Source organism: Pseudorca crassidens, chromosome 4 (genome assembly GCF_039906515.1).
Source record: "Pseudorca crassidens isolate mPseCra1 chromosome 4, mPseCra1.hap1, whole genome shotgun sequence".
NCBI classification, from domain to species: domain Eukaryota; kingdom Metazoa; phylum Chordata; class Mammalia; order Artiodactyla; family Delphinidae; genus Pseudorca; species Pseudorca crassidens.
In genome coordinates this window covers 109,346,547-109,358,846 of record NC_090299.1, presented here as the reverse complement: position 1 = coordinate 109,358,846, position 12,300 = coordinate 109,346,547, and the positions used below count along the sequence as shown (strand labels likewise).

At 43.7% G+C, this 12,300-nt stretch overlaps 1 protein-coding gene across 13 annotated transcripts in view; it reads right to left on the bottom strand.

Annotated features, from left to right (window-relative positions):
* SEPTIN11 (septin 11) overlaps positions 1 to 12,300 on the bottom strand; it is a 90,785-nt gene that overhangs the window by 41,734 nt on the left and 36,751 nt on the right. For all 13 annotated transcript variants that reach the window (XR_010943089.1, XR_010943088.1, XR_010943091.1 and 10 more), the window contains exon 2: positions 5,168 to 5,282. Coding sequence is in view for 8 of the 13 variants with exons in the window: in XM_067736320.1 (XP_067592421.1) it covers positions 5,168 to 5,282 (115 nt within the window). In the remaining 5 variants the exon portion in view is untranslated. The remainder of the gene's footprint in view (positions 1 to 5,167; positions 5,283 to 12,300) is intronic.

Below are 12,300 nucleotides of genomic sequence, written 5' to 3'. Positions count from 1 at the left end.
CTATTTTGTTTTTACTTTATAGCTACTGTAAGTCTGTCATCATTAAACTTTTAACTTGTCTTTGGCACATAATATGTGTTTAACAAATATCTGTTGAATGAATGGGTCCCTCCATGCTCTGACCCCTGGCGGAGAGGCACATGCGTTCCTGAGAGAATCAACTGCTATAGGCAGGTCTGATGGCTTTGAGTTCTGACTCTAACCTTGGCTTCACTTTATTTTCTGTGGTTAATTTTATCTTTTATTCATTAACTCATTCATTTCACCCTGTAAACCACCTCAGAGCCTTTCCTGGAAAAGCAAGATGGGATAAAAATGTTTAAGATCTGATTGTAAAATTCTACAGCTTATGCTGACACTATAGCCTCGGCTAAAATGATCTTAAACTTGTCTGTTTTCTATTCCTCTTCTGCCTTCCCCTCACAACAATACAGTGGAATTATTATTTTTTTTAATTCTATTTTCAAAATATGTTATTAGGGCTTCCCTGGTGGCGCAGCGGTTGAGAGTCCACCTGCCGATGCAGGGGACACGGGTTCGTGCCCCGGTCCGGGAAGATCCCACGTGCCGCGGAGCGGCTGGGCCCGTGAGCCATGGCCGCTGAGCCTGCGTGTCCGGAGCCTGTGCTCTGCAATGAGAGAGGCCACAGCAGCGAGAGGCCCGCGTACCGCAAAAAAAAAAAAAAAAAAAAAAATGTTATTCATTTACTTTGATCCTGCTGTTGAACTGGTTCCTCTTCAAAAGCAGGGATGTCACAGTATTTTATCCATCTGTGTAGGTGCACAGAGAACCACATACAGCTGGATCAATGCTGGAGTTTCTCACAGAGCTGGTGTCATTTTGGAAAGTGAATGACAAAGATGTATAAATTTAAAATTGTGAAGAAAGGCTGAATACTAATTTAGATTCTTTGGAGAAATACAGCGTGGGTAAGAAAGAAAGGCTTTATTTAAAACAAAGTGCAATTTTGTGGGTGAACGGCTGTGTTGTAGGCAAGATGGAGAGTAGGGGAACTATGATCTTGGGTGTCTGGTACCCGATTCAGCATCAAGAATTCTCTTCCCAGTTAAGTGAACACTACTCTCCCACTCTTTATTACGTTTTTATCCAGGACTCGAGAGAGATAGGTTCTAAAAGCATTAATTCAGGGCCTCTAAAACTAAACTAGGTGCACGCCAGGGTTCATTTCTGTCCCGGTTTGTTTCCTCTCTGTTTGCAACCTGTAGGATCTTGCCACAAAACAAAATTACAATTCTAAGGCCTTTTTGAAAAACATCATCAGCTTCCTTACTGGGATCATAACTCTTTTTTAAAATAAATCCTCAATTCCCTTCCATACTTTTCACATGGAAATAATGATGCTATAAACACCAGGCATGCGCATAAAAAACAGAAGTGCACAGTAGGATGACAAGCACCATGGATACTCTTGAGTTAAATACGACACCAACTCCTCTAAGTGGCTGTCAAAATATTTTGATCAACTAGAATGTTTTTCATAGACTCTTACTTTAAAAATAGATAGAGCAGGGCTTCCCTGGTGGCGCAGTGGTTGAGAATCTGCCTGCTGCTAATGCAGGGGACACGGGTTCGAGCCCTGGTCTGGGAGGATCCCACATGCCGCGGAGCAACTAGCCCCGTGAGCCACAACTACCGAGCCTGCGCGTCTGGAGCCTGTGCTCCGCAACGGGAGAGGCCGCGACAGTGAGAGGCCCGCGCACCGCGATGAAGAGTGGCCCCCGCTTGCCACAACTAGAGAAAGCCCTCGCACAGAAACGAAGACCCAACACAGCAAAAATAAACTAATTAATAAACTCCTACCCCCAACATCTTCTTTAAAAAAAAAAAGTAGAGCATTAATTGACAGCGAAAGTTGTTTCCTTATACAGATGTTTTGCTGTAAATTATTTGTGAAGGGATCTGATGTGTCCTACCCTCTGAGGATATGTACGTTTACGTTAAGGCTGACACCCCTATCTCCCAAAGGTCTAATGTTGGCTCCAACGGAAGAGCTCCAAAGTGCTATGGAAAAGAACCTGCTAGATATACGGGCATGGAAGGATAGGCAGGACGTACTGTAGAGTGAAAGGAGACAATGCAAAAGAATAGAAGGGCATGATCTCATTTACGTTACACCAAAACAAAAAAGTACTTATGTAGTCATGAGAGACCTGTTTATATCTGTCCAGTGTGTGTCTCTCCCATGGCCTTTCTCCTTTCTGCCCATGTCTTCTCTCCTATGGGACCTTTGTATGTTTCGGGGTGATTGATCCCCATCTCCCACCCTGGGCGGGCAGATGACCCCAGCCTGGTTGATCAGAGATCCTATAACTGTTGAGAAGGCCTTGTCAGGAATTGCCTCCCTCTCCTCTGGGGTTGCTCAGCTGGCAACACTGCTGGAGGCTGTACCACCTCCTTGAAGAAGAAGCCCGACCATGAAGCCACGCAGCAGCAAACAGGCTCGAAAACCAGAAACAGAGCCCTGCAAACACGCTGCATCCCTAGAGCCAGCTGTTCTTAATTACACAATTCAATGTTATTACCTTTTTAGTGTGTCTGGAGGTTGAGGAAGAGCCTTAACTGAGTTTAAACTAGATTTCTGCAATTCTCTGTGGCAAATTTCCTAACTCAAGGACAGTCAGAGAGAGATACAACATTGCTGGCTTTGAGAATGGAGGAAAGGGTCCAAGAGTCAAGGAATGTGGGCAGCCTCCAGCAGATGGAAAATACAAGGAAATGTCTTCTCCCCTTGAGGTTCCAGAAAGGAGCATAGCCTTGCGGATGCCTTGATTTTAGCCTGGTGAGACACACGTGGGACTTCTACAAAAAGGTGAGATAATGAGTGTTGTTTTCAGCCTCCGAAAATAATTTCCAAGTACAGAAAAGTTTAGAAAGTTCCTAGGATTCCACAGTGTTTTCTCTGTGGAATGGAAATGAGGGCAGGAGAGGAGGGGGGACATTTTATAATTTTTTAACATAAATATGCATTATTGTAAATAACTTGAAAAACTGATTTTCAACCTGGTTAAGAATGGAACAAGAATAAAAACCTAAGAATCATAGGAATTATCACCCACCCAGGAGAGTCAGAATAGCAGCTGCTTTACAAATCCAACAGCACAGCAAGGAGGTGGCTTGTGAGGAATTCCAACTAGCACCATAATTGTGCTAGTAACACAAGGGTCAGCCAACCAGCCAACACTCCCCCTTGCACACCACACACCCGGTCAAACCAGGTCCTTCCAGCCCAGGCCCACTGGAAGGCTTTAATCCTACTTGCAGGGGCTGGGCCACAGCTCTCACATAGATTCTTGAAACTGATTTTGAAGACAGGGCTGGGGGAGACAGAGAAGAGAAGCCAGAATAGTAACTGGCCCACAATTTAGCACATTTTTCAATAGAAAATCAACAAATTGCCAACAAATTGCTATGCTAATGAAGAATTGTCCCGCTCTGCAGTGAGCATTTAGCAGAAGAGAAAAGACGACTCATTTATGCCACTCTGAGAGCTGTCATTCCAGGGGGGTCCCCTGCTGAATTTTAATGGGCTTCAAGTGGGGAAAAGGGAAAAGCAGGAGAGCTGACGGGCTCTGGTCACGTTTCTCTCCAGTCATTCTCTCTCCAGTGCTTGAGATATAATGCCAGACAGCAAGCCATCTGGTGTGCAAGTCAGCGGCGGCTTTCTACTAGCGAATGCCCAGTGCAGGGGCCACGTTCAATATGCTCCTCTCGAAGAATTTTCAGAAAGGAAAATACCTGGGGCTTCCCTAGTGGCGCAGTGGTTGAGAGTCCGCTTGCCAATGCAGGGGTCGCGGGTTCGTGCCCCGGTCCGGGAAGATCCCACATGCCGCGGAGCAGCTGGGCCCGTGAGCCACGGCTGCTGAGCCTGCGCGTCCGGAGCCTGTGCTCCGCAACGGGAAAGGCCACAACAGTGAGAGGCCTGCATATCGCAAAAAAAAAACAAAAAAAAAAAACAAAAAGAAAGGAAAATACCTGGCCCTCCCCCAACAACTAACTTACATTGAATGCACATCTTTCTTTTCTAAAGTCACTTCATTTTACTTAAGACAAGAGAAGTCAGGACATTCTGCCAAACGTCGGGGGAGGATACACAGAGAACACATATCGCATACATACAGAATTCCTTTTAATTTGTCTTGAAGTCTGTGCCCAGAGGACAATGGCAACAAAACAATGCAGCCCGAGCCACTTCACTGCTGTTTAGCCTGGTCCTTCATCAAGAGTGACAGGGAGGGTGAAGGAAAGGCCGTCATCTGTTCCAGGGACACATCTGCTTCAAACCAACAGGAGATTTCTATTTCTATGTTCCTCTTTTTCTCCACCTCCTTTCCTACCTTCCTTGTCTTAGTTTAAGAAAGATATGGCTAAAGAAGAAGAAAAATACCAAGGCCAGAGGCTTAGGTCAATGCATAACATCTGAAGGATACGAATAACACATCCTGAGAATGCAGATATGTAAGTTGTATCTCTTTGGCCTTTTCCATTTATCTAGCAGGAATAAACTGAGGTCAATTTCAGATTCCAATTTAAGGACAAAAGGTTAATTTATTAATTCAGGCAGAAAAGATATTTCAAAAATATAAAATAGAATTTTAAATTGTCTTTTGCTCTAAAAGCAAAAATTTTAACTATTCTAAGTTTATCGAAGTGGTTAAAGTAGTTTCAGATTTTACTTACTGTAGACAGCATATCGTTAAAAAGACTCCAGTGGAGATTCCTACTGCACCACAGGCAAAGACCCTGGAAACAAATTCTTAAAATGCTTTTGAATGATCTTCCTATGTATGTGCATCTCAGGTCCTTCTTTCAACTTCCTATAGTCTAGCTAGAGTCTAAGCCCCGCCCCCCCCAAAATTTAAATAAGTGGTTCAATAGCAATATTAAACTGATCACTGCTTGACAATGTGACACAAATGAAAATAACATTTTGAGTAACGTCACAAAGCCTACAGAGCGTTCTACCTAAATACAAGTCTCGATCTTTGTGTGACATACATGAGTGGGTATCACTGCCCTGCTCTACTGATAATGAAACAGTAAAAAAAATATCATTCCCCTTATTTCCTGAAACGTGCCCCTCTGACAGTCACCTGCCAACACCTAAGAGTCAGATTCCTTGCTCAGCAGCAAGGGATGAGTCACTTACCAACACACAGGATGTTGAAACAGAATCCTTGAGAAGTCGACTTGTTGACCAGCTGGTCGGGGAGACTGTCAAATCCAACATGGCCGGAAAGAGACAAGTTTCGAAGCTCTTCATTCTGGAATTTCAGAAAGGAAACATTTGATAACCCATGACAGTGCCACCTGGGTACCCCTCCCCCTCCCATCCTCTCTTCTTGACACGCATGGAAAAAGGCGACCCCTCTGTGCCCACCCCGTCCCTGGCTTCTACACAACTGAAGCTACCAACTCCAGAGCTACGCTCTTTCCACAAAATCACACTGAGTCCCTAAGTACACCAATCCCCCTCCCAGGCAGCTCAGGTCCGGTTACAGGTGCACCGGTCCAGGGGAAATAAGCTTCTAGCAGTGGCTGATTCAGACATGCATTAAGTGACGTTAAAAACTTCAACCATTTTGACAGCTTCAAGCACTCAAGAAAACCCTTCAATTTACTTTCAGCCCAGTGGCAAAAAATAAATGACACTCTTCCAGATACAGGAAGGAGCTCTGAGAAGCTCACAGGGGAGGATGCATACCCGTCACAATTATGGAAATTCTGTAACTACCATGATGAACATACTGAAAATGGCATGGCACAGGACTTGGTTCCTTCTCCATCATCTGGACGGGCTTCTTGGGGCTCCTTTGCTCTCCCTCACACAGCTCCTAGCACAGGTTCTGCACTCCCCGCACCTTCTCAAGAGTCTCCTGAAGGAGACTGGGACTAAGGTAGTTATCATACATTTCAAAGCTGGATGATTTATGCTGTTTCATTAGATGGTGCTGACTGCCTCCACAACTTTGAATGCATTCCGTGGGTACTGGAGATCATCTGGGAAACCCTTCTTTCCCAGGAAAGCAGAGGTCAGCTATGGTCTTTCAATTAAACACCACAGTTATGGTATGGGATTCCAGAAACTAGATCTTGAAAGCCTGCCTGAAAATGAGACTCCTGATGTCTGGCTATGTTGCCAATGAGCTTTGTACTCGAGATACTGAATTTTGGGTGAGAAAATGAGCCTCAAATTTCCATTTTTTAATAAAGAAGAAAATGCCGTGCACAGGATCATCTGGTCACTATTTTTAAAAAGACTGGTTTTCGTTATCCTCCTATGTGTGTTACACGATGAGGACAGTAAGGTCTTTTAATAATCAAAGACTGAGACTGCATTTCCAAATCCCTAAGTCACTATGGAGGCAGAGAAATGTAACTCCATAAATGTGGAGATTTTAATGGAATGTTTTATGAACAATGTAATACCTGAGGGCCTCGCTAGCTCTACAATTCTGATTCTGTGAAACAAGACTGGAAGACACAACACTGCCTGAATACCACGGTGGCAGCTGCAGGTTTGAGGTCAACGGGACAGAGAACAGATGTCTAGTCTATGAATAGTCTCCTTGAAACCTGCCAGCAGTGACTATGAGACTCAAGAGTGGGCTCTTATCCTTGAGCAGGATGGACTGGCCAACAGTGCACCAAACAGCTTGGGGAGCAGCCCTGGTAGCCTGACAAGGCCTCCTGACAGCACCCCGTGGCTCCAGGGCTACCACCTGCCCCTTCCTCTCCAAAGACCTCAAAGGTTCAGACAGCAGGTATTTTTAGGGTGTTTACCACATCCGCCAAGACTGGGGGAGGAAGATTTGAAAGGAGTCTGGGTTATATTTAGAACTCTTTCCATCCCAGCTGCACAGGGGCTGCTGTGCAGACAGCGAGGAGAAGCCGTCACACCAGCCTCTTTCCTGATGCACCACAGCCTTGAACAGTCAGCGAGCAGCACGAAAAGGGGACGAGGCAAGTTAGAACCATCGTCCCGCCCTCCCTCTCCTCTTTGCCACAATAATTCAATTTCTGGGGGGGGCGCGGTGGGGGGAGGAGAGTGGTTTATTGCTCTGGACTCTGGACTCTTGTTGGGTTTTTAGGTTCAGATATCCACCCGGGAGCCAATCCGGGGAAAGAATCAGAGTTAGTAATTATAGCTCTCATCCCAGAACCCAATGCTCAGCATCTCATATTCTCACCATTTCCAAAACATGAGAAACCACCCACATACCCACCGAGTATTTTTATACCCACTGAAAACCACATACAAAATGAAGGGTTATAAAACAGTTTGGTCTTGAAAAAATTTTTTTTAATTTAAATTTATGTCTTCAGAGTCTCTCTCTTCTTTGTCATATAAAATATGTCAATTTTATAATGCCATTTAAAAATTCCATAATCTGAGCCTATTTCTCTGCCCAGCAGTAAAGGAATCCTTTACTGGGCTATTGCCCATTGGTGAGTGATGGGGAAAGGGGAAATAGGAAGCTCCTCCTCTGGTTCATGAACAGGCTTAAAACTGAAAGCACTGCAGGATGTGTGAGGGGAGCTCTATCTCACACACAGCAGCTAAAGTGAACTCCTACACCCCAGCACTTCTCGGCACCACGCTTATGGCTTCATGCCTTAGATGTCTCTATCCAAAGAATGTGTGCGGGGCTCCTGAGTCTACAGGCGTGATCTCAGGGAATCTCAGATAGTCTCATGTCTTTACCGCTATCACACACCTAGCAACGACTCTCAGAATTTTCTAAGTACTGAACTCTGCATTCCAGTTCTGAATTTCTACCAAAAGGGGCAGTTCTCCCGGGTTGTCCTTTCTGTCCCTCTAACTGTTCTTCAAGAAACTTGAAATCATCTTCTTCTATTGCAAACCCACCCCTACTCCCGGGTTCCCTGTTTCTGTTAGTGCCATTTATCTATACGTGAAACCCACCTGCCTGCATCAATTCCAAAACTGTTATCAATGCCACACCCTCCTCCTCTTCATGCTAATTCAACAGCCTTGCAACTGTCACCTTGCCTCCATCCCACCCCCTCTAATCTTCCCTCGCTCTACCTTGCTGCCAAAGGGTACTCAAAGGGTACTCAAAGGCCCTCAATCCAAACTTGGCCTGCCATCTCAGGAGCCTCCATGGGCTAAACACAAATCTCTATTCCCACTCCTCCCAGGGAGCGCCTTCCACTGCAGTGAAATGGAATTACAGTTCCTGGGAGAAAACCCCAGGGTTCTCTTCATCAGACTTTACTCATACTATTTCCTCTCACTGGAAGGAACTTACAGCCAGTGTTTACATATCCACACCTTCCAGATCCCACAGAAATTTTATCTCCAGGCTTGTCTTTACTACGAAATCTCAGGGAGAATTTCAGTCAACATTCCCCCCACCAATAAAAGGAAAATAAGAATTGGATACAAGTAGCTCGAGCTATTTGGTATTCCACCATCATCATCATAACAGCTAACTAACATTTATGGACCAAGATTCCAGAAAAGCCCTAAACATGAATGAATGAGTTTATCTTAACAATTCTATGAGGTAGTTACTATTGTTACCTAATCTCAACTGACAGATGAGAAAACAGAGGCCCAGAAGTTTAGTAACTTGCCCAAGGTCTCACAGCCAATAAGGTGAGAAGCTGAAATGTGGACCTAGGAGGTCAGGTGCCAGAGTCCAGAGTCCTCCCACTTAGTCACTATTACCACATGATGATCTAAGTTCCTAGGTAGCCCCAGACAATACAGTAATTGGAGCTGCTATTGAAATCCAATATATTAAACTAGAAAGAAAAAAACGTTCTCTAAAATCATAATTCTTTGGCAACCGTAAGAGGCGGAAGTGGAGAATTGAAATTGGCAACGTAGCTCTAAGTATATTTTCACTGGTCCTGGCAATGCTGAGACTTTGATTTTTGCATCTATGGCACATGAAGCCAATAATAAAGGGTTTAGTTTGGACCATTTTTGAGATGTAAGTGCCACCTTGGAGCCTCTAAGTAAGTAACTATAAGACCTTAATTGATTCAGTCCTCCATTTGCTAATCTATCTAGGGAGGGGTTGTACTTGGATAACTTCTAGGCCCACTCCATCTTGAAATGGGCAATGACACAATTCTATAGTATAAAATAAAATAACCAGTCTTTAACTTGACCGTCTCATTTTTCTCTTTCCAGATCATCTTCACATGAACACAACTATTTATTTGTTCATTCAAAAAAAACCTCACTGCTCAAAGCGCTAAGGGAGCAAAAATACATGACTTTTGTTATTCATTGATTAAACACTCTTCCTGTCCTTCAGGGGTTTACAATGTAGCAGTAGAGACAGGACACAAGTAAATGTAATACTATTAAGGATAAAAGTGATAACATACCATCACTTTAACTGTGGGAATGACAAAGGGGGAACAGGTAGCATTTGGCTAGGGAAAGTCAGGGGGGCATCTTTCAGGAAGGCTGGAGCTCTCCAAATCTACCAGGGAAAAGAAGTCCAGCTTGCAGAAGCCTTCCAGATAAATGTTGTCTATACACAAAGGGTCACTTTATTATGAATGTGTACTTTGGAGATCATAATCGACAAGCTTTTCAGAAGCTATCTAGCTGACTTCATTATGGAAATAATTATAAAACAAATTATATAAGAATGTGTGCCAACACCTACATTCTGAGTGCTGCTTTAAAATATGTTCCACAATTCCAAATCTTGCTTAACCACAAGTAGGATGGAAAAAGACTTTGAGTCAGACAGCCATGGGTTTGATTCCCTACTTTTTGTCCTCCATCAGTAAAAATGGAGGACTTGGCAGGGTGGCTGGGAGGAACTAAGGAAATGGTACCTATGGGAGGGCCAGCATTTAATAGGTCCTCAGGAAACCTGGGTTTCCTTTCCCTAGATTAGGTGGCAGGAAGACAGCTGTCATTTTAAAATGAGGAGCCCTCCTATTGCTGCTGAGAGCCCGGGGAGAAACTGGGGATGGGCAAAGCCCGCAGACTAACCAGGGAGGGAGAATCACTCACGGAGGAACAAAGAGGAAAAAAAGAACATGGAAGAGAGAATGGGGAACTCTAGTGTGAAGAAAATCCACCCTAAATAGGAAGCTCATTTACAAGGCTGAGGGGAAAGCCACAGAATTCCATTCCTGTTTGCAGGCATCCACATCCTCCCGGCTGGAAGCCATTAAGGATTCCTCATCTTCACTCTTCCTTCTATTTTAGTCCAGCCCAGAGCCTCCTGAAATTAACAAACTGGCTGTGCACAGATGGATTCTATTCGCCATACTCAAAGGGATAACCCAGTCCTTTCCTTTTAAAACTGAAGGCTTCGGTAGATGGTAGATATGGTGAGTAGGTAGTCTACACCTGCGGACCCTCATCAGGGGGAGCTGGAGAGCACAGTTACCAAGGTGATACCTGTTTTCACGTAGGTTGAAAACAATTAGACTTCATTTTTTTACCTTTAAAGACAGACATTACAATTTAAGTTTAGAAAGATTCTGCCTCTTTAAAATTTAAAGGATTATTTTTTAAATTTAACAGGTAACTTCTTTTATGTATTACCAAACTGGAAGTTACACTCTTCTCAAAGCCTCATTTTATGGAGAATGAATTACATTGATCCAAGTCACTTAATCTCCGGGCTTATGTTTCCTCACCTGTAAAATGAGATTTAACCAAATGACCTCTAAGCAAAGTCTTTGGTTCTAATGCTAATTCTAAGATTTCTTGCATTTGGAAATCAGAGATGCATAAATCTAAATCTTGTCATGTTGTTTGAGGAAAGCCAACAGGGCAAAAACTTCTTGGCGGTAAATTTTCTTTTCTTTTTTTTTTTTTTTTTTGCGGTACGCGGGCCTCTCACTGTTGTGGCCTCTCCCGTTGCGGAGCACAGGCTCCGGACGCGCAGGTTCAGCGGCCATGGCTCACGGGCCCAGCCGCTCCGCCGCATGTGGGATCTTCCTGGACCAGGGCACGAACCCGCGTTCCCTGCATTGGCAGGCGGACTCTCAACCACTGCGCCACCAGGGAAGCCCTTGGCAGTATGTTTTCTATTGTCAGATCCAAGATGGCTCAGTTTTTACATGACCCTTGAAAGGGAGTTCCTGTCATTTACCCTGGTTAACTCCAAACAGAACAGAAATCTGTGTGTGTACCGCCGTGTCTTCCACATGAACTTTTCACTTTTGCTTGCTTAACCATAATAATTTGACTTAGTTTTAAAACAAAAGTTACGTACCCACTCCCTACAACTGTCCTGCTTAAAATCTTTTTTCTTCAGCTATAGCTGCAGTCTTCAAGAAATTTTTTGAAAAGTGGATTTATAGCCTCAAAACAAAATGTAGAAAATTCTTCTATGTAAGTTAATCATCTCTTCAAGAAGAAAAGCAAATTTTTCATGCTTTCGTTCATTCAACAAATATTTATTGAACACCAACACATGCCAGATACTGTGATAAATGCTAAGGAGATGATGGTGAGAAAGCAAAGCATTGCTAACTCGTGGAATGCATAGTCTAGTGGGACAGACAGATGTTAATCAAGCAATCCAAACGTATAATCACAAGCTATCCAAAGTACAGAATTCGATGCAACCTTATAACTCATGTGATTCTTGCAGGAGATCCACCAGCTTATAGGATATAAAAACATGTATTAGTCTGCAGCATTGTTTGATATTAATTTAGTAGACAGCTCCTATGTAAAACTGATGTGCAGGTTTTATGTATTCAGGTGAAAACAAAGAGTCTTTTTGACCAGCATTGCCTGATGGGAGGAGGAAGAAATAATTAAGACTCCAGTCCTAAGAAAATGAATGTCCAATTTAAAATAGAGCTGAGATGGAACCATGGGGCATATTCCCTTTACGCTCTGTCTTTTCTCATAAAGGAGATGTCCACTTAGAGAAGAGGAGCAGTACATATCCCTTCATCTTAGAGTCTTTTCTTTGAGGCTCTGTTTCAGTAGTACAGATGCCAGCCACCTGGAGACAGGCAAAGAGAAGAACGTGCTTCTCCTCACACAAAATCACTGATTGAGCGCCAGCCACTTCTCAGTATTTGGAGAAATCCTGGCCTCACAAACTGTCCAAGAAGTAAGCTCTTCCCAGGTGCCCGATCGTTCATTTTTGTAAATACATACACTTACCTAAATGCATTCTAGAGAGTATTCAACTGGTTTCATATTCTCTTTTAAAGAAAGAAAAGTTGGTGGGAAGATGGGACACGCCCTTAGTTCTCATGCAAAAAGGAAAACACTGGTATGCAAAGTATCAACCCAAACCACAACTACGAAGC